This window comes from Corvus kubaryi, unplaced genomic scaffold (genome assembly GCF_017639235.1).
Source record: "Corvus kubaryi isolate FWS band 111438036 unplaced genomic scaffold, C.kubaryi_AGA036_p1.0 37396, whole genome shotgun sequence".
Classification (NCBI taxonomy): Eukaryota; Metazoa; Chordata; class Aves; order Passeriformes; family Corvidae; genus Corvus; species Corvus kubaryi.
In genome coordinates, this window is record NW_024581135.1 from 27,421,546 (window position 1) to 27,446,747 (window position 25,202).

The window sequence follows — 25,202 nt, forward strand, 5'->3', positions numbered from 1 at the left end:
CTACATATATATTTAAATGTATTTAATTGTATGCATTATTCAAACGCCCTTCTGACTAGTTTAATAATTTAGAATCGATAGTTTTCCTAAAAACTTTATAAAATATTTACACTTAATAAAATATTAATCGATTAACAAGCCAGTCGTACTCTTATAGGAGCTTTTCTAAAGTCCTGTAATCGCGCTGTCGCCACACGTCTCCGCTGTTAAGGAAAGGATCACTGACAAAATGTAAATTAAGATCTTCAGACGGTGGTGTTTATAAAATACCTCATTAATGGGCTTGGATTGAATCTCTCCATCCATCCACATCATCAGATATAATAATAGTAACGAATCAGACAGGGAAGATCCTGGCTAAACCATTGGCATTTTTTTTTTTCCAGAAGTACTGAAGTCCTAAATCACCAATTCTTCTAACTTTCTGGCCATTGATCCGCGGGCATTCGTAGTTCAACATCAAAGGTAAGAACAAAACATTATTCAATCATTCGATAGCTGGCGGAAAACGTTAACTTCCATGCTGCTGAGCTTTATCAGATTTTTTTTTTGGGGGGGGGGGGGGGGGAAGGAGAAAAGTTAGATCGGGTTATTTAAAAAGCAAACACAGAGTTCTCCAAACTTTGAGGCTCCTTTCTGAGAGGGAAGGCAGGAGACCTGGCTGGCGGCAGCCGCTGCGCTCTCTTCTCCGCAGCCTGCGCGTTCCCGGCACCGCCGCTCGCTCCTCCGAACGCTCCCGGAGCCCTGGCCCTGCGGGGCCCCCGGGCCCCCCGCCCTCGGCCTTCCGCTGTTCCCCGTATCTTCTCTGGCTCCCCCAGACTTCAGCCGGCGATGGGACCCGGCTCCCACCCGCGTTCACTGCATGCTGTCCCAGGGAAAGGCTGGCACCGCGTCCAGACTTTGGCGGCGGGTCCCCCTGCCCCAGCCGATGCGGGGAGAGACACGAGTGCTTCGGCCGAGGCGGGGAAAGCCGCACTTAGCACTGCTTTCCGGGGCCGGCCCGGAGGTCGGATGTGGAACGAAGGGATGATTTCTCTTACCCTGCCCGGGGATCCGCTGCTTTTCCCGGCACTATTTTCAGGGGCGGCCCAGAGCTCGGGACACCCGAGCGCTCGGCGGGCGGGTGGGCTGTCACTGCCACTCGAAGGGCAGGAGGGGCGCAGCGGCAGCCGATCTCCTGTGGGGACCTGACCCTCCTCCAAACCCCGAGTCAGCGCTGGGACGGCTGCATGCAGGCTCGAGGCAGCCCCTGCTGCCCACCCTACTCTCCCCGGGCGCTCCCAGGACTAACGAAAACCTGTCGCCAGGGCTGCCCGGTGGCCGTGATGCTCCCGCCGGTCCCCAGTGTTGCCCTGCCCGGGATGGGGGGGCTCTGCTCCCCACTAACCCCCCCGTAGCCCCCTTTTTTTTGACCCTCCGGCGCCACCGTAAAAGGCAGAGCTCTTAAGGGAGCACGGCAGGGAGGGCGGCGCCGCGCAGGGAACCAGCCGCGGACGGGCGGCGGGGGAGGCGGAGGAGGGGGGTGTCGGGGCACTTTGGGTGCCCGCCGCCGCCACCTCCTTCCCCCCCCCCCCCCCCCCCGCCCGCCCCCCGCGCCAGAAGGGATTCCGTCGGTCCACCTTAACACGGGTCTCGTTCCACCGCCGGGCGGGCGGCGAGGGCTCAGCGGCGCGGGGCCGCCGGCTCATTCCCCCGCGCCCCCCGGGCCGGGCAGGGGGCGCTGCGGGTCCTCGGGGCGCCCGCCGGGCATGGCCCCGCCGGGAGACGCGCCCGCGCCGCCGCCGGCCCCAGGGAGCGGCGCGGTGCACCTTGCATCAGAGAGAGAGCCTGTCTGCCGGGTGACCGCTCGCCGCCCCGGGACTGGTGAGGGGCTCGATCCCGCCCCACTGCGACTTCCCGGCCGGAGCTTTGCCCGCACCATTGGCTGCACTTAGGTAGCGCTGTCATGCTCTACCCGGAGCTCCGCTATTAAATAATTTAGCGGCGGCGGCAGCAGCTCTTCTCTGCCCGCTTGTCACCTTCTCCCGGCCCCCACCATCAATTATTCAGGACCACCCCGGTAACTGCCTGGAGCCGGGCGCGGAGAACAGGGCGACGGCGGGGCCCTACCTGGGGCCGGTCGCTGGCTCTTGGCGGCCCGGAGGAAGCGCGACCGGCCCTCGGGGCGGTAGCCCCCACTACACCGCGAAAAGTTATTGTCGCCTCGCCCCGGCGGGGAGAGGCTGCGGGAGGATCCCTGCCGCCGCTCGGCTCCCAGGGGGACGGGGGTGGGGGGCGGGTGGCAGGAGGCGTCGAGGCCGCACGGGCTGCATCGGACTAACCCGGGCGTCTGGACTGAGCGCCGGTAGCAGCTTTGCTCCTTGTCGGTCAGTTCGGCGTCCCCAACTCCGACTTCCCCACTATCCCACACGCCCCCCCTCCCCCTCCGCCCTTCCTCGTCTCCCGACTCCTCCTCTCGTTGCCTCTCGGCCCTCCCCCAGCCCGACTGCCCCTGCCCTTGCGCCTTTCTGCCCTGGGTCTCTCCTGTCACCACCGCGTCGTCCTGCCACGCTTCCCCTTCCCCACCCAGCCCACCCTACGCCCTCCCTTCGCGCGGCACCGCGCTCCTTCTTCGCGTGTGAGATGTATTATTTATTTATTGGTGTTTAATTTCCTGCCAGGTGGGTTTCTGCCTCCCACCCTTGCGCGCAGCGGGGCCGGGGCTCCGCGGGGCGGGCCGGGCCGGGAGGAGGTGGGCTGCTGCGCGCCCGTCTGTGCCCGATTCCGAGGTAGCAGCGAGACTTGATTTTTGCGGGGGGGCGGGGAGGGGGAGGGGTGTCAAGGCGAGGAGGGGTGGCGATGTTTGGGATGCACAGCCCTGGGACGGGAACGCCGCGCAGACAGACAGGCAGACACACACACACACAGAGGCATGCACATACACCAAACCCGAAAGCAAGGACAACCCCAGAAAGGACTCACTTTGCCTCGATGACTCAACGCAACTAATAACCGTTTCTCCGCTCTCTGTGGCGAGTCCCTCCTGCCGCTGCTGTCGCTGGCAGAGGAGGGAGCGATTGAAAGTGACACACCGGGGGCCGCCGCCGCCACTTCCCCGCGCCGCCAGGCACTCGCCGCCGCCGCGGAGCTCGGGAGAGCGGCGCTCCCTCCTCTTCTCCTCCCCCTGTCTCCCCCGGTATTGATTTTCTCCGCTCAAGGTGTGAGAAGTCAGCTCCCTCTCCCTTCTCCTCCGCGCCGCAGCCGACGGCCCCGCGGCTCCCCGCCCCCTCGTCCCGACCTCCCCGCTCCGCTCCGCTCCGCTCGCCACCCGGGACCCTCCGGGACGGGGCTCTGCTCTTGCCGCCCCGCGGGCAGCCGCCCCGGCCCCGCCGCCCCAGCACCCCCGGAGGAGGGCGAGGAGGGGGCTGGGGGTGGGGGGAAGGAGTAGAAGCGGAGAACGCGGCGAGAGAGAAAGAAACAGGAAAACTTTCCACCCTGGATTCTCTACTTCTGATCCATGGACAGAGCCCAACTCAGCCAACTTACAGACAGGCTATAAGCAGTAAGTACAGCGGCAGCTCGCGGGAGCCGCTTGCTAGAGGCTTCCTCGCCAGCCGCCGGCTACTCCGTGGCTGCGCAGCTGGCCGGCGCGGGGGGCCGTGCCAGCGGGGCCGTCTGGACTGGCAGCCTTTCCCCGCGGCCCCCGGGGGCGGGCCGGGACCGTGGCCGGACCCGGGGAGCAGCACCTGGCTGCGGCGGGAGGGCGGGCTGCTTGCCTACCGAGCGCGATGGGAACCGGGACGCCGCACTGCCTGCCCCCGCCCGCGGCAGGTTGGTGCCGGGCGGGCGAGGCGAACCGCTCGCATCCAGCGGGGCCGGCTCCGGCGGCGGGAGCGGGACGGCATCGCACCCGGCCGGTACTCGCCCGGCTTCACGGAGCTGAACCTCCCTGGAGACGCACAGCGGGGGCCCGGCCGGGTGAGCGGGGCCCGGTACTGACCGGCGGCCACTGAAGCGCCCCTTTTTTCTCTCGCCCTAGGTCCGTGCTCCTTCTACTGCGACCTGCCAGCGGGAGCCGCGTCTCCGAGCATGGAGCGGAGGAGCGAGAGCCCCTGCCTGCGGGACAGCCCCGACAGAGGCAGCGGCAGCCCCGATATCAAAGGCCCCCCCCCCGGGAAGGTGGCCAGGCTGGAGCAGAACGGCAGCCCCATGGGCACCCGCGGGAGGCCCAACGGCGCCGTCACCAAGCCCGTGGGAGGTAACCGTGCGGCCGCGCTCACGGCGGCTCCGCCGGCCGGGGCGCGCAGGGCGGCGGGCCCGGGGGAGCGTGTGGCGGGCGGGTCGGCACCGTGCGCGGAGGGACCGGCAGGTCCGCGTGGCAGCTGGAGGGCCGCTTCCCGCTTTCCCGGGCAAGCATTTGTCTGCTCGGCCCCGCTGCGGTGATGGGGATCCGCGGGAAGACTTGGACCGGGCGTGTGGCGCGCAGCCCTCCGGCGTTAGAAGGCCGCCTGCCGAAAGAGGCCACCCCGGGCCGGGCGGCTCTCCAAGGGCCAGGCCTGATCTTGCCGGAGGGTAACGGGGTGAGAGCGTGTCCTGCGCTTGGCGCTTTCTTCGTGCGGATCGCCCTGGGGCAGCCCGCGGGTATCCCCCTGCCGCCGGCGGTCCTGCAGGGCACGGCAGCGGCCGGGCGGAGGGCCTGGGCAGCGCCTGCAGGAGAGGGCATCGTCTCCGGGCTGGGTGTGGGCGATCGGGCTGCCTTCATGGATGCAGGTGACACCACTTAGGTGTGCTACACCCACCATCACAGCTTTAAGAATGGGGTCACCGGGGTGGGAAAAAGAATAGCGTTTATGGTTGCATTTTAGTATTTTATTTTTATTTCAGTAAGTAGCATTTTGTAGCAGTTGTTGTAAAAGAGGACAGGGCAAAGCATGTGTAAGGTTCAGCTCTTTCAGCAAACATATTGAGCATTAGTTTTGCACTTCTTCTGCATTTCTCTAGAATACTTAATCTTTCTTACTTTGCTATCAAGTTGCTGGTCAGTTTTGTGTTAACAGCATGGTAAGCGCGTGGTTGCTTTTTCCCCTCCTTTTTCTCCAAGCAGATAAACTTTACAGTCACTTCTCCTAAATGCTTTCTTTTTTCCTCTTAACTCTGATGCTGTCATGTTTAAGGCAGTGCAGCCTGTTGTTAGGAAAAATATATTTTAAAATCTTGAAATTAGCCAGGTGTTGTGAGCAAAATACTGCAGGAAAGGCCACCAGTAACTTTATCTTAAAAAAATCTTCCGTATTTGTGTTTTAAAATGAGCAGAGTGGTAACACATAATTGTAGTTCTTTATACACAGTTTGTGTAAATGGCATTTCGAGAGATACATTGAAATGGTCGTCACATGACTCTCTATTACGTGAGGTTTATTTAGTGATTTTACCATTAGATGCTTGTTTTAGACTTCTTTGGCTCAATAGGCTTCCTAATTGCTGAAGTTTGCTAAGGAGCTGCAGATTTTATTTTAAAAACTTAGGATTCATTTATATACCTAATGAAGGGTAAGAGAGCTCACTAGTTTTTTATGTTTCTTGGATAACTATGTATCTAGTTTTTAATCCTCTTCTCTATGTTCTTCCAATGTATGGAAAAAGAAGAAACAGCTTTGCAGTGAAAGACTTGTAATACTATTCCACTTATAAATTGGTGAAGAAATGATTTGTTGAGTAATTGTAAAAAGGAACTAGTTAATAATATAAAAAGGAGTATATGTAGTTTTAGATGACTTTTTCGAGACTTGGGCATTAAAGCTGCTTGATATTAAAAAGAATGTTAGAATTAGAGCAGAAATGTTTTTCCTTGGGGCATTTATAGAAATATACTTTAAAAGAATTCTTTAAAATGTTTTGGAATATGTTTGCTTTCCAGTTGCAGCTGTGTTATCCAAGAGAAATTCAGTGGCTTTTATAATTATATCGGTGGTTCAGCTTGAATCTGGCCTGTTAAGCTCTGGAAGATTTCTTCCACTTAAGAAAAAGACTTTCATTTCTGAAAGCAAACTTTTAAGAGCCTAAGTTTTCGTTCATTACTCTTCAGCTCATTTATAAAGGTGTTGTAGATTGGAGTGTAGAAATGTGGGGGAATAAGAAATGCAGGAGGAATTTTTATTTTCCTTAGCTGGTGTTCTTTAAACAGTCTCAGTCTCTTTGGTTTTAGGTTGTTCATAATAAAGGTTATTCATTACTCCTTATTGCTACTGAAAGCAAGAAGAAAATTATTCTTGTCTGAATACTTACCTAGGTTCTGTAATACTCAATACTAAATTAGTTAAGGTAGATTTTTTTTTTTAATAAGATAATGGTGCTGTTTAAAATTGATTTATTTTTTTTTCTCCTGGAAATACTCTCACAATAAATCAACATAGCTAATTTCCAGATATTTTTCTTCTGCTCTTTTTCAAGTCTGATCTTTAAGAACCCGTTATGATCAAGTGACCTTTTCCTGAATGCAGATCACACCTATTTCGGGTATTTTTGGAAGTCTGTATCTTTGCAGTGATTACTGTGGTGTTAGTAATTCTTCCACTGGAGTTGTGAAATGCAGCTGTAGACATTTGTGGAAAGGCTTACTTTTAATTTACTGGCAAATTAGTATAAAAATTATTTGAAATAAATATTGTTAGGGGCTCTCCTACTATTGTGCCTAAAGTTTGACAAAAAGGAAACTATTGAAAGTCATAGTGAAGTGGCATCCAAGGCTTCGGTTGTGCGTGTTTCAGTTTATTCTTATTTCTCGGGCTTTAACAAGTACTCATACTTACTGAATGTGAATTGCATTGGGGACAGAAATGGAAATGCTTTACTGAAAACTAGAGACCATTTTAGTTTTTGTTTTGTTTTATTTTTAATTTCATAATGTGTATCTAAACGTTTTGAAAGCAAAGCCAAATGCTAGTAATTCTTTATCTCATCTCATTTTGGGCCTTAGATATGTAAATGCTGAAATTCCTTCCTACTTGTCAAGTGGCTTTTTGTTGTAATAACATCAGGTTCTGAAGTTAATTTCTGAGAACAGAGCAATAAGCTCTCAACTACCTGCTGCTATGATGAGCCTGATGACCTTTGGTAACCAGTTTTATAATCGTACTGTTTGCTGCAATTATTTTTCTAGTGACTTCCCTGAGAAATAGAGAAATATAGCGCTATCAGTGTTTCTAGCTTTCTCTCTAATTTTGTGAGTGAAAAAGTGTTTTAAAATAAGCTTTTGTAGTGCAGACAGAAAATCAATTGTTCTCATGAGAAATTTTGCCTTATGATTTTCCTGATTTTTTTATTCCTAACATGAATGTACTTAATTCAAAGGGCCATTACAGCAGCTATAATAATCTAGTGAAGGTCACTTAAAAGATAAACGAGGTCTTAAATGTTGTGTTTATAGGGGATTTAAAAGTTTTGGTACTGTTTACAATGTTGTTAGCGTCAGTTCAATGTAATAGAGTCCAGTTTTGGTTTGCCTGACTAAGCCAGTGCTTTCTAAAATGTTTCAACTGTTTTCTGACCAGTCTGTTTTAAAACCTGTATGTAATAAAACACAAGTGCTCAGATTTTAAGGAGAGTAAGGTTCCTTGGAGAAAAAGGCTAATATTGCTTTAAAAAACATATGAAGCCTGGGAGAGAGTTTAGGGCAAGCAAGAGCACTATGGTGTTGACAGCTTTATATCCCTGTTGGGTAACATTCACTTACTAGAATTGGCGTCTCCTCTCAGTTAGTAATTCACTCCATAAGGATTAAAAAAAAGAGGGATGATTAATGACTAGGAAACTTACGTTTACAGTATTGTTGATTGCAGTTCGTGAACCTGTTTGTGTAAGAGTGGATGTGCAGATATATATGTGTGTGTTGATTTGAAGAGTGTAGAAAATAAGCGTCAAAAGCTTCTGAAAGCAACTTAAAATGCCAGTGTGCAGAATGAGCTGTTCTGAAGTTTGGTTTTGCCGAAAAAGAAACATAGAACCAAATTATAGCTAAGGGAACATGTTCAAATTTGGAGCAGGAAATGATTGCAAAACATTTTTTGTTTAGATTAGCTTGATGCAGTCTGATAATATGTTCATATTCATTTAACTGTTAAAAACTGTAATTCAATTTACAAAATATTAATGGAGGGAAAAGCTTTCAGGCAAGTCAAACCAAAGTGTATGATCAGGATGTTAATCAGTAGCTGTAGTTATGGAGCTTTTACAAAGTCAGATGTACCAGAAATGTGGATGCAGTGACTCTTCGGAGTGCTGCTGCTGATTGCTGTAAGCCCCCTAAAGTTCAATGTATTGTGGCTCTGTCTGCTTAGGTGTACTTAGAAATCAGTTTTACTATATCTCTGGGGTGACAGAAACACAGGCTGATGGCTAAAGAGCTGTTTGTCAAAGTCCATTCTAAATATTTCTGCAAAAATATTGTAGGGTTTGTACTACCTTTTATATCTTTACAAGGATTTAAGGTACTTGACTGGAGTGAAAATTCACTTCTGTGCAAATGGAAGAGTACAGCATGATCAAATTTGCTCCTGTGTTCTAAATGGTTAGTTAATATGGCATGCTGAACACAGTAAGGAAGTATGTTTCACTTGTCCTTAGGAATTGAGTGAAGCGAAAGGTTAAGTTTTAGATTCCTGCCCAGATCCTAGATGAAGAATATGTTCCTGCTGCCTGAAAGAAATATGTAGCTGTTCTAAAGAATTAAGCGAATTGAAATACAGAAGCGTGAAAGCTGCAAGTCCATGTTAGATCAGGAACCAGCAGAGATGCGCTTTTGTATTTGTGTTTTATATTTTATCTGTGGCAGAATAGTTGGAAAATGTTGCTTTGTACTTTGATATAATTCAGTAGGGATTTGGAAGAAATGTAAAATCTTGAATTTTATGTGTTTCTGATACATAATGAGGAAGGAACCTCTAATTTAACAGGAACAGTAAGAAAAGCAAGACAGTGATTTCTTTTTTGGGACTGATAGTTAAAAATGAGTTTCTGGTCTTTTTGCTGATTTTTCACCCCTCTCTCCATTTTCCAACCAGGCAATGTCATATAAATAGAACAAGCAGAGCAGTCATTCCTGAAGGGTCATGCAGTGTATCAGCTGTATTTTTGCTGAGGTAGAAAAATAGTCTTTCTTTATGTGTTTTCAGTACTTGGTCTGTTATTAAAATAAAGACACAGTTGGTTGAAGTATGTGTGCAATTGAACATACGCATTAAACAGAATATAGGGTATCCACCCATTCAATGACCTAGACATAATTTGATGTTTAGAGTAATTTTGGAACCCTTAAGTTGCATCTGCAGAAAGCCACCAACAATTTTGAATTCAAGATTTAAGATTAGTGGTAGTAAGATGTACTTTTTTCCCCCCCGCAACAGTTCCTAAGTCTTTCAAGTCATCTCCCTGCTTCCTCCCCACACCCATGGCCGTGTTAGTTAACTGTATGCTGTTATTCTCATCATAAACCAAAGGAAAGAAAAAGCAACCAACATAATTGAAATAGTCCACATTAATTCTGTTTTCTCCTCCCTTTATAAGTTGGTCCTGCCTTTTCTTAGTGTCACTGGGATAAAAGGTAGTGTATTTACTGTCAGTTATTTATAGGGCAATTCTTTGACAAACTCACCTTAACAGGAGTTTTCAGTGACTCCCCAGAACTGTTTTTATGCCTAAAGAAGATGGCAAAGTCATATTAAAAACTATAAAAATGCCAAAGAGGTAATATATTTTCAAGAAATTTAATAGTGACATATCTTACACTCAGATTTAGGTGAAGAACTTGGACATCGAAGGAAGGCCAACAATATTAAACTTTTATTGTTATGAATAAACACTCTGAGGTGAAGTTTGAAGATTCCTTTCCCAAATACTTAATTTTGTGGAATCCTTATATCTATTTAAATACTTTTAATGTACTGAATATTTTATCTTGATTTAAAAATAGAAAAAACCTGGTATAATGTAACTGTAATCAAGTCATCATTTCAGCAGACAGCTATGTCATATTGAAACTTTCTAGTTTGTAGCACAGACTTTCAGATGGTACCACTTAACTTTAAAATTCCTTTAAAGTATTTAAGTTTAGTACTCTTCATGGAGATGTAAGCCTGAATATTTATTTTTGCAGTTACTTTCTATTATTGATGTTTTCTTTAAAGCTGTGTATGTAGAATGGGGAGGAAAAGGGCCACAACGGTGGTCTGGAGCTTAAATAAAATACTTGAACCAGTAAGATTTTTGTCACTCGCATTGACACAGAACATGGTAATACGATATGGCAACTATGGTGCTGTAAAATGAAGAGTTTTATTGCAGTCATGTATTTATATTTCCCAAACATCTGTGTGATCTGCTTAGGAAAATTCTTGTTTTTGTGATTGAGCAGTCCGCAACCTGCTTTTAAATCTTATTTTTAAACTTTTCAAAGTAACTGAAAATCTGTAGAACTTGGGAAGATTTTCTTTTGAATCCCAAATTGCAAGGCATAGCTACGTTAGGCCTTTAATTACTGCCCCTCATAATTTAGTTAAATTAGTAACTACAGCTGTGTTTTTAGGATTAAAGGCCCAGTTTTTCAAGGTATAAAGTATTACCAAGTCCCTTTGAATTGATATGATTGTTCGAGATAACCTGTGCCTGATTCATACTCTGTAACTACCGTATGAGCGTGCTCTCCTTTTGAAGCTCTCAGTGCCTTTGAAACCAGCCCACTGTGTTGAACGAGGAGCCGGAGCCCTTTCTAGCTCAGAAAAAAAATCACCTTGCGGTAATTGGTTCCTACTGTACGACTTGTCCGGGGTCAGCTGCATCAGTCCTCATGGTGGCATGTGTCACTAATGCAGATGTAAGAAATAGTCACAGCAGACAAAAGGCAGCTGAGTATCTGATGGCTTTTGAGAAATGTTTTCTAGCCTCTAGCGATACTAAAAAAAATTGCCCTCCAACAAGCTTTGTACTTGTTGCAGAATGCTCATCAGCAGTGTCTCTGCTGCGGGGCTACAAATGAGTTTACATTGATTAGTGGTATGAAAGACAGAAAATACTCTTTGCCATTTAATTTGGGGGCAGTTGTTAGCCCATCTAGTTGAGGTTCTCATGGCCGTTCCCGAGTGTTGACTGCTTTAATGTGTGATACGTTCTCAGCCAGCAAGGCATGTTGTCCATATTGTCGCTGCTCTATAGTTAGGGATTTTTTTTTTTATCCAGAGTTCCTGCGCTTTGTATGAAAGCATGTACTGCAGCTGTTGAGTATATTTTGTCCCTGTCTTCCATTGCACTGATTCAAATATTGGTAAGGGAAAAAATGTTTTATATTTCCAATATTATTCCTTCTATTTCAGGGAACTTTAAAAAGGCAAGAAATAGTATTTTCAGTTGTTTGGTTTTTTCCTTTTAAAATATATTTACTAGCTCTGCGGGTATCCCCTGAGGATTTACAAATATACAAGATTTTGGGATTTGTATATTAGCAATTTAGGGTTGCTGACATTGAAAAAGTCTTATAAAAGATGTTTGAAAGGTTTTTTTGTTTGCTTTGTTGGTTGGTTAGTGTTGTGTTTTGCTTTGGGTTTTTTGAGTGTAATTCTTACTCTGATTTTTAAAGGTGTGAATGTCGATGTCGCTAGTATCTGAGGACTTACGTAAAACCTCCTTCCAGGAGGCACTTCTACTTAGAATAAAACTACCCAAATAATTTGCAGATTGTTTAAAAAATGGAGTGTGAGCCCTGCGTCGATGTTATGGTAAGTTGGATGCTAGGGCAGGAATACTATTTCTGAGCTAAAGATATATTTTCAATTTCCTGTCAAATGCTGAATGATTATTGGTGTTTCATGCGGCGATGTTTGGAAAAAGAGAATTGTCATTATTTGTAGAAGCTGCATGAAGGGAACAGAAAGAACTTGAAGAAAAAGGACAGGTAGCTCTAGATAAGAGTCTAAAGCATATGACTTGTTTTCTAAATAGAAAATTATCTGGCTAATTACCTGGCTAAAAATGTTTAGTCCTTGTGCTCTAGCTGATGTCCTTGTATCAGATGGACATGCAATATTAAACAATTTGAGCACAGCTCTACCATGTTAATAGCAATGTCAGCAAGGTAAAGAAGCTCAGAAAAATCTTGATACCTGTCAGACGCTATTTTATATGAAGCTGCAGCATCTCTTGAGATAACCATATGCCCGCTGCATTTTCGGAATGCAGTAGAAATGTCTCCCACTTAAATATGCTCCCTCATTTGTTCCCCAGAGACACACACTGAGATGAAAAGATGCATTGTTGACAGCAAATCTTTTCAAACGTGCTAAACCTGACATGGAATGTTGGGAGGGGAGTTTCTTATATCAAAAGCATGATTTGTATGGCCGCATACAGCCACAAGGTTACTTTGTCTCTCTCTTTCTCAGCTGTTCCATTCTATTTGTAATGTTGACAAGGGGCTGGATTAGTCTATCTTTACTTGTGTATCACCAACACGTCACTCTTGAGAAGTTGCTGACTTTGTCAGCATTTGGACGGAAGCTTCAGATAAGTGAGGAAACTCACAAAGAAGTATTTACCATCTTGGTAATCGAAACTCATGGAGAATGTTTTGCCATAAATTTAACTGACAGGCATATATTGGAAATGAAGCATGTTATTTTCAAAACTATAACCAGCCTATTTTTTGAGAGTAATATAAATTCATATTTTGAGCATATTTTGGTTTATATTCATTTCCATTATTTATATATTAAACTTAGATGTGCACAATTTCCAGCCTTATTATTTTGAATGGTTATTAAGAAATGTAGTTATAAGTTATGAGTTATACAATACTTTGGAGTAAAAGGTGATTTTCATAATGTCTTTTCCCAACTTACAAATAACTTCTTTGCCATAATACAAACATGTTAGTGGAGCAACATGATAGATGTCTCTTTAAGTATCGTAGTAAAAGAAAATGACTTGTATTCTGAGGCTGTGGATAGTTTATGTTGTTTTGGACCCATTTCCCAAGCAGTGATCGAAAACAGATTACAATAACAATTATACAGTCAGAAGATGCAATATCCATTTCTGTTTTAATTGAGTGAAAGAATAATAAAAACATCATTAAGAAAAATGAGGTGGACCTGTCATACACACTACCAATTTTTAGACTTAGAGAAAATGCAGAGTAACAGAAGTGTGGGCTTTTTTAAAAATTTTCCTTCTTTTTTTTTTTAAGTAGTTTGTTTCTCAAGCTAGAAGTCTAGATAGTAGACTTCATATGGGCTCCTGTGAGCAAGTATGCAGTAAGTAGGCGTATTGCCTGACAGTAGTGCTCAAGTTAGGCATTATCTAAGTGTCTGGGTCTGGCTTAATAATGACTGTTTTGAGCCTTTCTGATTGCATTAGTATGATCACAGTGTCATACTGGCCTCCCAGCTAGATGAGCTTTGAGAATGCCATGGACAGGTAGAAAGTAGTAAAAATGACTTCCTTCTTTTTCAAAAGGAAAAGTGGTGCTACTTTATGTGGGGGGGGGAGTGTTTTGTGGGTTTTTTTTGCCCTCTTGAAATCTGTGGGCATGAATGCAAATAAGAGTACTTGATCTCTTAAGCCATCACTACCTGGGACTAGCTCTTCTATGGCCCTTTAGCCACCTCACCATCTCAGGGTTCAGATTAAAACCCAAAAGGCAGAAAGGCCCTGTGCTGGGGGGGCATGCATCTCTCTGTGCCTCTTGCAAAGGGACCAAACTGTAGTTGAAGGCCTGAGGTTGAGGGATCCCGGCTCTCCCATTTTCTCAGACTCCTAGAGCTGTAAGCAGAAGTGTCCTTTCGGCTGTACCATACACGGAAAGAGAGAGCCTTGTTACAGTAGCCTTGGCTCTAGTCCTATATCATACAGCTTTATAAATCAACATTTGGAATGGCATCAGAAAGTGAACTGGGAGCCAGTTTGGCCTTTGGAGCACAGATGTAATCTGCTTTCTTTGGCTAACACCTCTCAGTGAGCACATGCATTTGCACTAGCAGAAATATCTAATTCTTTGGTGTAGCTCTGTGTGCATAGTGTAGCAATTCAGCTTGTTGAGCCCCAAAAGCATTGCTGACTTTTCACAAGTGAATCCACACACAGTAGGTCAGCCTGTAGGTAGGTCATTTTCACCCTTGCCCAAAATTATTATTAACTGTACGAAGTGTATTGTGCATACCTGAGAAAGAGAGTGTATCTGTTAACTTTTATTCCTCGACCTCATGACTCATTTGATAAAGATCTGGTAGTTATTAAAAACCTGCTGGCAGATAAATGTAAATATTCCTAGAAGAGTAATGTTCCAATTGATAGCTGTTAAATGTGCGATCTTGTGTTGGTAGAGTATTCCCCCACAACTGCTCTGGTCTTGAAAAAGAGAATACAAGAGAAGGCCACTCTGAAGTTGCCCTCTCTGCACAAGGGTGTGAAAGACTGGAGTTGTAAGTAAAGGCCATGCCCCAGAGGCCCATAATAGGCCATAGGTGCAGACTGTCTGAAGACTGTATTGACTGGTGAATGGGAGGCAGAGAGGGAAATTAGCTGCATTCTGGGGGACAGAATGGCTTCTACTTCTTCTCATTTGTGGTTCCCTCCTCCACTTACTTTCCTGCTGAAGATGCGATGAAGATTTTTGTGGTCTCCTTCTCCTTCTGTCATCTAGCAATGATATTGCTGTAGCAGTAGCCTTACCCTTGCTGAAAGTCAGGCAGGGTGCAGCGCTTCATCAGTAACCATTGAGTTTGACAACGTTTATTCAGAGAGAAAGTTTGATGTGGCTTGTCCTCTTGTGTGCGTACTTGTAACTTTTGCCCATAGCCAGTTCTGCCATATCTGTTGACATTGTCACTTAGAAGTGAGGTTTTCTAGTGCTGCCAGTATCTATAAGACAGGAGGGAGGGAGGCAGTGGTTACAGTGGTTGCGGGTAATTCAGCTTGTCTCACTATTGGAGCCTGCAAGTGGGTTTGAAGGCAGAGTTGTAGGTGCAGTAGTTACTTTAGACTCTCTTGGCAGACATTTATCTTGTAACACAGAGAAAGGGTGAACAATTTCTTTTTCTTCCCAGGGAGCGGTTCACAGAGGGATGGACGTGAAGGAGAAAAGTACTCGCTGGTGGGTCCCAGTGGAGACCCCAAAATAGGCCCGAGTGTGGTCTGCAGCACTTCTCCAGGAATAAAACCTCAAACCAGCTATGAAAGCTTTTCTGTTGCATTCCAGGGGACTTATCCCAGTACCGGGAGACTAGTTAATAGAACCTTCATTAAAATGCTTTTGCTAGGAGATGTTTTTTTGCTTCAAAAATTACATAATATGGTGGCATCTGCTAGCACCACTGAATTTAAGGGCTTCTTAGTGGTTCCAGTTTTCAGGGTTTAAAAGTGTCGGTCATTAAAAATAATTTTGGGTGGAACTTGGCATAGAGTGTCTTAGCCCCGTAGGCGAGTTTTGTTACGTTTTTGAGAGAAGAAACATAAAGTAGTCCCCCAAATTAATAACCCCTCATGAACCCTATACTTGTTTTTGAGTTAAACCAAACTCTAAAACTTATAGGAAATTAATGGCTTAAGATGATTTTTTTTAACAAAAAGTCAGCTGATTTTAGAAGTGTTTCTTCCACTGATTTTGAGGGAAATGAGTGTATTTTCCATTTAGTTTATATTATAAAGTATGGCTGTGGGATATTTTTTCTTCTTTTATAACTGGGAAACAAGTTGAACCAATTGAGCTGTTTTATTTAGGAAAAATGTAGCTATAGTGTCTTCACCTTTGCCTTTCAACTGATTCTATGATTCTATTCCATGGATTGGAAGGCCTGTGTGTGATTCTGGTGGAGAGCATGGTGCTGGTACCCCACAGGATTCCTGCGTGCCGGGGGATGCTGCTGGCACCGGGGGGCCTGAGCTTTCTGCTGGAGCAACCCAGACAGCTATTTGTGCTGCTTTCTCACTCAGGCTCCCTCGAAACAGTATTTTGAGCTCTGGGCTATCATTGCTCTCAGTTTTGCTCATTTAATTGGAGACGTGGAAGTGCTTTATTCTCCTGTTTAATTGCTCCTGCTTCCTGGCTGCCCTGTGCATGGCTGTCCTTGGGCTAACAGGGTGGCACAAGGCCCCAGTGGGGCTGCTCCTGTTCCTATCCTGTGAACCCAACTGGTGCAACAGGCTCAAACTTTGGGTTGAGTTAAAGCAACCGGTTTAGCGAAGGGGGTTTGTTACCAGAAACAGCTGATCCACTTTGGCCTCATCTCCTGTGAGTAACACTTGTGTCCCAGACATGCCGCAGGAGAGGCTATGCCAGAGGTAAATGCTTGGTGTTCTTCTGTTTCTCATTTCTTGTTTGTCACAGCACATGCTCTAAATATGGCTTTTCTTTTATATCATTTTTTTAGAAATTCAAGTATTATCAAATCAAGTTATGAGTTTCATAATATGTTTCTGTGGTGGGATAGTGGCCTGAAATATTTTGTGTTAAACAGCAAGGCTGTTATTTCAGCTAGGAGAAGGATTCTTTGGGTAGTTAAGCTGTCAGAAACAGAGGACATCTGCAGAGACGGTAGTGACTTATTTATAAGACTTCCTGAGATCTGGGATAGCTGTGATGGCTGGGAGACTGAAGCCACAGAAAGGACTGGAAGCTGAAGAAAGATGTAAATAATATCTTGTGGTTTGCATTTGCCATTGGCTAAAATATAAAATGTAGAAATGCATTTCCTGCCTACAGATTTATTGAATATGTAAAGCCAGAAAAAATAGCTGAGGAGGAGTAGAAAGATATTGTCCTTAGTTTTACTTCCTCTGGCCCTCCTAAGAAGAAAAATTCTACAATGTAATGTTATTTAACATGATTTTGTTTCTTTGGCAAACATTGCATTAAAATCATCTGTGGACTGAGCTCTTCTTTACCAAATTGCATCCTGGAACAAATTATTTGCAGCGGGCTTATAAACCCATGAAGAGTAGGAGTTTAACAGCATCACATTACTGCTTATATGCAAAATCAGATATCGTGCATTTTGTCTAGAACACACTGGAGAGCAGAGAATTAGCAGAAAGTAGGGTCCTTGTTTTTAAACAAAACCTTTTGCTGTAATGAGGTGCTTGATCGGACCGTACAGTTGCAAAGATCTTGATGCAGTCTCCCGTATTTGACACAGCGATTTCCCGCTGGCCGCCTGTTAGTGTGTGCACACAGCTTTCTTCACGTGGTTCCGAGTGGTTAGTGACAAACAACTGCAAAGTCATTCCTCCAGTCCCCATTAAAAAAGATTTACAGTGAAAGAATTCTCAGCCTCATAATGAGACTGTTGTAAGCTGGTGCGCTTGATAAGTAAAAGGCTGAAACACAGTCCATTTACCCAAACCAAGCATTTATTGTAAATAAGTTAAGTGCCAACAACTTATATTCTGTCCGATTTAATTGTATTCATAATTTATGGGGTAACTTGAAAGTGAGCCTTAATGGACATGCCTAATGCTTGCTGAAATGAGGGAGCTCTGTCTCTTCCATCGTATCACGGAATTGCCCCGGCATGGGCTGAACCTGGGATCTGCTTCAGGCCAGATCCTTCTTGAGTGTGAGCAGTCATGTGTGTGTGGCCCTGTGGAAATGGTGTGATTGTGCTTGGTTAGCCTGTCATTGTGTCCCCTGAGTCTGCAGCCCTCAGCTGGACTCTGGAGGATTTTCTGGAGAAGATCTCACATCATCACCAGCTACAGCTACGCTGTGATTTAAACAAAAGTGATGTTGAGATCAGAACAACCCCCTTTTCATTCAAATACTATTTGGTGTCTTTCCTCTTGAAAAAGCCCCAGCCAGCTGGACAAAATACCTCACATTTTGGAGTGTAGTTGATTTTTCTGTGTACAAATGTATCTTCTATTGTTACGTGTGATCTTAAAGCTCTTTTCCAACCAAAATGATTCTCTGATTTTATGTTTGTTCAGCTAGTCAAGTCTTGAATAGAAACCTCCTGATTATTAATGTGTGAACTAGGTTTTAATTTCCGATCGCTTCAGGATTTGCAGTTTTCACTGTTTTGAAGAAGTGGCACACTGAGGCTTTAAAGCTTCCCTTTTTAGTTTCTTTTTTTTTTTTTTTTTTTAATTAGTGGTGGGATTAAGTTTTTCAGAAAGGAAATCATGGATTTGTGTTACACTTAGGGTGCAGGATAGCATCTTTGCTGCAGAAATTCAGGTATTTCTGTGTAACTGAAAGCTGTCAAACTTAATTGGCTTCTGCCTTTTCAATTAGAGCTGCAGGATGTGAAAAGGAGAAGTGGCAAACCTCTCCTGTGCCGATTTCTGCCTTTTAAAGCATTTTTCTCAGTTTAGGTTCATTTCTCAAAATCGTTTAGAAGAAAGGGAAAGACAGTTAAATACCAAATCAGTATATGTAAGGTCAGCTCTACTGCAGTGCAGACAGAAATAAATAAATGGACTGCTTTCCCTTCACTGCCTTTGCTGGATAAAGGTCTCTCTCTAAAGAAAAAGCAGAAGCAGATTAGGTTTAGGAAATGTTTGTAGTTTGATTGCTTCCTGTGGTTACTGCCAGTTGTAGAAGCATGCTTTATTGTTAAATATATGGAATCTTTACCTAGATAATGTCCTTAAGACAATCCATGCTTTGCTAATTGGGCTTCTTAGTTTCTGTTGTAGGGTAAGGGTCTCATCTTAGAAGTCCAGGCAAAGTTGCTTGCACTCCAATGGTTTTTAGGTGTGTGTGGAAATAAACATTTGTGGATTCTTCTCTTGCTATTGCCTAGATTTATTTTAATTTTTTTTTTCTTTTTTTTTTCTCTGTACTGGAAGGGCCAGCTTAGAGAGTGGCCCATGTTACAGTCTCTGCTAGGGAAAATGTTTTCTACATAAAGTAATGAAGAATTTTCAGTAGTTTATGAATTTTCTAGTCGATGTCCTGGTTTCTGATCTCCAAACCATAGAAATTTGCTTTGTCTTTGAGGGAGATTACCCTGCATGTGTGTCTGTGTTCTGTTTAAAACAAAACAAAAAAAATAGCCGACAAACAAAACGTAAAAACCTGAAGCATAACAGCAAGAACAAAAACTTTATTTTCCACTTTCTTCGCTTGATAAAAATCTCTCCACTGTAGAATGATTTCCTTTGGGTTTGACACCACCATTTGATCTCAGTTTTTAATAATTTTGGTGGGTTTCACTCCCAGAAGAAAACATGCTTGTGCTGTGAAGTATTCCCACTAGAAATCTGGGAAGTCTTAAAACCTCATGTTACTCAGGGCAAAGAACTGGCTTCTTTATTAATTCCTTGCTAGACAACCCCTGTACAGTAAATCTTTCCATAACACCATGCTGTTGAAATTAATCAACCTGATGTTTGGAAATTGTTCAAATTAGATTAAATTAAATAACACCTAGATGGGACTCAAAACTTGTCCTGATGGAAAGAGATTTTAATCTAAAAAGACATGAATTTTATTGGAGCCTTTTCTTTCTAGTTGATCTTCATTTTATTAGGACACGCAGGCACTGCTCCGTATTTAATGGCTGGAGTGGGTGGCTGTAAGAGTAGAACCTGCTCCTCAGCTTTCTGCTCTGCCTGTCTGTGATGGTTCTGTGGAACCAGACCATGCATAGAAGTTCAGTGCCAATAGTATCACATTTATCACTTAAAAAAGCATGGACTGGACAAAGTATTACTTGCAAATGAATAAAAGAAGTAGTGCAGGACTTTTTAATAACTGCTCTCTTCTCGTCCTTCTAGTTTGTCATTAGAAATCTGCAGCTTTTACTTGGAAGTCTTACAACTGGAGATGTTTTCCAGGGAGCTGTATGATTGCATATTGATAATACTTTTAACTGTCTCTAAGTATTTTTTTTGTAAAAATGAATGCTTTATGTAGCAGAGTATCTTGGGTTTTAACTTCTCTAATGAAATATCTATTTCTCTTTCCTTCGTTTTTAAAGAATTGATTGCTCCCTAGTGAAATAAAACTATCGATTAAAATGGGCAACGAGGAGAAAATGTGCTTTTGGTCTCTTTGATACATATTTAATTTCTTCTTAATTTCTCAGCCCCTTAGGAGAGTCTTGGCAAAAAATGCAAGTGTGTTTACAAAGACTCCCTGTACATTGCAGCTTTGCCATGAAAGCAACAGCAGAGCTTAAATCTCATCTCTGATTTGCTTAAATGTTTATGTTATACAAAGGTACTGGTTGCTGCTAACCATTCCCTTCTTCTGGGTAATGGTGGGAACAGTTTTTCACTGCTCTCTTTCATGGGTTAAATGGAATTCTTGATGTGTATGGATGTCCTTATAAAAGCCTTTCTGTAGATCTTGGTTTATGCTCCCCTGACGTTTTACGCAGATGGCATCTATATGGGGTCAAAGCTCTGCGGGAAGCGTGAAAGAGCTGTTCATGAGTCAGCTACGTTAATCAAAATCAAGAAGAAGAAGCCTTTACTGTGATTTGTGATTGCTGTTAATGTTTTGTGTGTATAGTAGCATTGTGTTTGTCTTTAAGAAAACAAACTATTTCCTTTTTAGCCCTCGGATTACTCCTCGTTTTCTCTGTGCGTGAAAATCAGTGCCATGTGTCATATACCATGAGCTGTGCAGCATCACTCCCCACAGCCTCTCTCTAAAGCTGGGAGAGTGAGTGCACACAAGTTCAGTGCTGGGGGACCTCAGCCTGCTCTGTGAGTGTGCACAGGCGAGGGTGGATGGCAGGGATTCTGGCTGATTGCTCGTTAGGGAAAGAGCTGAGGAGTTCCAGGATTTATGAGTAAGGCTGGCTTGCACTGCAGTAGCACTGCATGTGAGACTGTTATGGATGCTTGGTCTCCAGCTCTCTGAGTACTGCTCCAAATTCTTCAACTGGAATGACAGTGAGTAGTGACTAAGTTGCACTGCTCTTCTCTAAGGGCCCTGTAGCAAGCTGGAGGTGTAATATATGCATGTAGGAGCAAGCCATGGTGTATATCAGCATGTAAAGAGCATGTTAGCATCTGCAGATGTTTTTCCTTTTGATTCCAACATACTGAAAGTATGTTTATTTTCAGATAACATTAGGAAACAGATAAGTTTCAGGCAGTAAATTCATTGGAGATACGACAGTTTAACTCTCTAATGCGAAATAGAGAGCAAAGTGGTTGAAACTTCCTTGGAGTGAGACTGTCTTGAAAATAAGTTTGATTACTGTTGCTTTTTATTTTATTTTTTAAATCAGTGTGAAGATTCCAGATGCTATAGTGAGAAGCATGAGAATGGGTCAGTAATGACAGATGTGGTAACCTGCCCTTTGCTCTCTGTTTTTAAGGTGCTAATAGCAGCTTATCATCAGTTACTCTGGGTCACCGAGTTCAGTGATGTTTTTTCAAAAGCTGTTTTTTAGCAGGGTTCCTGCAAGCATGGGCAGCAGGAAGGGGCAGGAAAGTCATCATGGGCAGGAGTTGTGTGGAGTCCTTTGTGCTATCCATAAAGTGATATCATGTATGGCATCAGTTCTAGCATTTGAGATCCTGTTTGTACTCAGACAGTAAAGGATGAGTGCAGAGAATAGGTGCAACTTCTGTGCTGGAAAGGAGAGACTTTTGTATGACAAGGAAAGCATCCAGCAGGAGCATAAAAGACAGTGTGACATCCTTCTTATCAGTTTGCTTCACCACTTTTTCTGTCTTGCCAAAATGTAATTTACACAACTGATATTACAGCCTCAGCATTTGGCCAATTATCTTAATCTTTTGCTAAGACATTAATAGCCGCATCAAAAGTGCTGTGACAGCCTGTATGTTCGACAGGACTGGAGGTTTGTCACTTAAAGAGACTTATTTTCATTTTAACTAGTTAAATGGTGTATGGAGAAATAGAATTCAAGTTTTAACCTTTGATAGGAAAAGAAATTTTGTCACTGATTTCAGAGGAACACGATCACCCATGTACTGTCTCTTCAGGAAAGCACCTAGAGATTTTTTTTCACTGAGATTCCTTTTTAGCACTGTGTGTTAGAATTTGGCAGCTTGAACTTGAAAAATGCATCAGTTTAACCCAGAGTCAAGCAGTGAAGAGGCAGCAGTATCAATGTGATGCTGTAACCTTCTTTCATGTTACTTTGTGGTGTGTTTTAAAGCAAAGAATTAAAACACATCAAGTGGATATTGTAGCTTGTAGCTCCTGCAGCTAGAATGTCAAACTGAGAGCCACTCTGTGCTAGATAAGTCATTAAGTTAGAATTATGTATCTAAAATATATTTTAAAGTAGATCTCGTCTCTGGAAATTCCAGACAAGGCAGTTGCTGGTATGGCTGGATTTATTTCAGGGCAAGGTGACTTCTCTGAAGGGATATATATCTGTTGGTTTGTAGACACTGAAGCTACTGACAGTAGAAGATCTCAAAAATACTTAATAGACTTTGTGAAGGAGAACTGAAATGTGGCTTTCTCCTCTTTTTCCCTTAAAGAAGTGTCTGGTCCAGAAATACAGTGATTTGTGTCTGAAATTCATAAATATGCTCAGATATTTTTTGTAGTTATTGTCTACTGGAAATGGTTATATTTCATTCTGAAGAACAAGATTTAGAGGTGAACTTTCTGGTGACATTATGAGCATCAGATGGCACATTTGGAAAACTGCTTTAGGCTGAGGTTGTTCTCTGCATCAGTATTTTCTAGTTTACCTAGAGACTAACAAGTTGTATGTAACCAGTTAAAAAATTTCTGTGGCTGGAGGTAGCCTGGCCTGTAGCAGGTGGTGGAAATGGCCGTGCAGTTCTGTAGGTTTTCCGTCTGTTCCCTCTTCCTTCTGTGAATGCACTGTAGGGCTGTTTCCTGCAAATTGGCATGTTTCTCTACTGCCTGTAGTATTGAATCCCTTAAAGTTCATGCCTCACAATTTATCTAATGCCGTAGATAACTTGATCCTGTAACCACAAAAATAAATTTAAAATAAAACATAACAAAATTGAATCCAGATGACCCCCTGATTTTTCCACTTCTGTGGTTCCTCCTCATCCTTGATCCTTTTTTGAAAAGAGTTGTTCTCACACTCTTCATGGATGCAGTGGAAAGACACCCATGGGTCTCTCTGGGTCTGTGTGACCGTCAGCTGCCAACACAAGATTATAACTTTCAACAAAATCAATGCGAGTATTTTCCTTGTACAGTGAGAAGACTGGCCATGGTCTGGGTCCCCCAGGGTCCCCAAAGGGGACCAGCCCCTGCTGATTTCTCCATAAGTTCACTGTGTAGAGAGAAGCAGAAATGGCTTTGTGTGTCAGGCTTTTATATGGCTGAATGTGGAAAAATGACCTGAAAGAAATAGGGACATTCATGGAACTGTAGAAAACTTCTGCAGAGTTGAAAAAGTCTTACTAGGAATTCTTGTTCATCTTCATGCTGACTATGATTCTGTTCCTGAACTGTATTCTCTAGAGCTTTTAGTGTGGTTTTTAAATGAGTCAAGTGATGAGACTTTAGTATTTCCCTTGGAAAGAAAACAAAGTTATCCCACAAGGAAGAAAGGCAGATTTCCACTTATGATGAGTCTTCTAGGTGTGTTAATTTACAAGTTTAATCAGAGATGTATGACACAGTTCTTGTTCCTCTTATTGATGCTTTGCTGGTTTTTTTCTTGGTGTTTTTTCCATCTAGGTTTGATGATTCCAGTCTTTTGTGTGGTGGAGCAGTCGGATGCCTCTCTTGAATACGATAATCGAGAAGAGCATGCTGAGTTCGTTCTGGTTCGCAAAGATGTGCTCTTTAGCCAGCTGGTGGAGACAGCGCTCCTGGCTCTGGGGTATTCCCACAGTTCTGCAGCTCAGGCACAAGGTATTCAATAAAGTTTTTTCCCACTTCTCTGCACTGCAGAAGACAGCGCCTGAGGTTGTTAGATGTAAGGAGAAAGCAAGAAAATTGGTGGCAAATCTTGGAAGTGTTTATATCAGTTGTGTTAATTGCTCAATACTAAACTAGGTGTACAACAAGCCCTACATTTTTAGCCTGCCTAGAAAGCATTAGCCAGATCTTGCTGAAGTGTGAAATCTGGTGATAATGATCAGTCAGGATATTCATGACACACTTGTTCTGTACCATGAGGCAGGTTGCTGCTTCAAGGAAATCGGCATAGAACCTTTAGGTGTACAGCTAGATGGTATTCAGTATTCCTCTTTGTAGCTGGGCAGTTTTGAACAGCATATTGTAGTCGTTGATTTTTTAAAATTATACACTGTAGCTAATGGTTACATATATATACATGCTCTCTTTATGGCAAAAAGTTGTAGGGCTAAATGTGCAGGCTGATTTCTGTTTTCACTTACCTACTATAATGCTGCAAAGCGCTTTGTAAAGCTCTACAGCCCCTTCCACTCAGAGATGATTCTGTTAGCAGCTAAATCTTAAAATAAACAAAGCTTTCCTCTCTACCCAAAATATCAGCTTAAAAAAACCCCAACCTAAAATCATAATCTTGAGGGAGATGGGCAGGAGGTGGTGGGTTGGGAAAAATCTTTCCAGAATGAACTTTGAATTTCAAGAGGCTTTTTTATACTAAACAGGTTATTTCAGGGCTTATTCTTTTGGATGAGAAACCTGTAAGTTTGTTTTATCTCCATATCGCCAATAAAACCTGTGCACATTCAGAGTAGTTTAATAGCAATTTTCTTGGGGATTTGGATTTTGTCTGTTGATTTTAATTGTTTTGTATAGGTAGGTATTTAAATGTGGGAACAGAAGGACCAATGGTGGTGTTGAATCCAGGAGTTCCAGGGAGTGGTTAATCGAATGGGCTCCTTGTGCAAACTTCTTTCCAAGCAGGGTGATAATGATTCATTTCCTCTGTCAGCCTCTGCTCTGTGAGAGAGGCTCAGGTTCTTTATACAGGCAGAGCTCATATGTTTATTTACACAATATGGTAGTAAAAGCCCTGCAAGAAAGTAGTTGTTTTGGTTTTTAATATGAAATGCTTTGTGTCATCTTAGGGACTCTTTTTTTCTGAATATAAAAGGTCAGAATATCCCACTGTTTCCCTCCTGGTGAGCCAGCTTTCTGTTTGACAGCACTATCCATCTCAGTTAACACAGTTGCTCAACGTGTTGCGAGCTAACATGTGGAACATGCTGCATTAGGTGGCCAAGATTTGTTTCTTGGCACTTCCAAAGGGGAATGGGCTTTGCAGAAAACCTGCTCCAAGGAGGCATGCCATCCAGTGCAGTGATCCACACTGCCTGAG

General features: G+C 43.7%; 1 protein-coding gene across 2 annotated transcripts in view; it reads left to right on the plus strand.

The window, feature by feature from the left end:
* The first annotated feature begins 208 nt into the window (after nucleotides 1-208).
* SATB2 (SATB homeobox 2) overlaps nucleotides 209-25,202 on the plus strand; it is a 133,043-nt gene continuing 108,049 nt past the window's right edge. Inside the window, exons 1-3 of one of the 2 annotated variants that reach the window (XM_042041127.1) lie at nucleotides 209-465; nucleotides 4,019-4,237; nucleotides 23,627-23,803. In XM_042041127.1, coding sequence (XP_041897061.1) covers nucleotides 4,069-4,237; nucleotides 23,627-23,803 — 346 coding nt within the window. In that variant the 5' untranslated portion in view covers nucleotides 209-465; nucleotides 4,019-4,068. Of the gene's footprint in view, nucleotides 466-3,148; nucleotides 3,542-4,018; nucleotides 4,238-23,626; nucleotides 23,804-25,202 lie in introns of those variants that run through there. The other variant, XM_042041128.1, reaches the window with a different exon arrangement.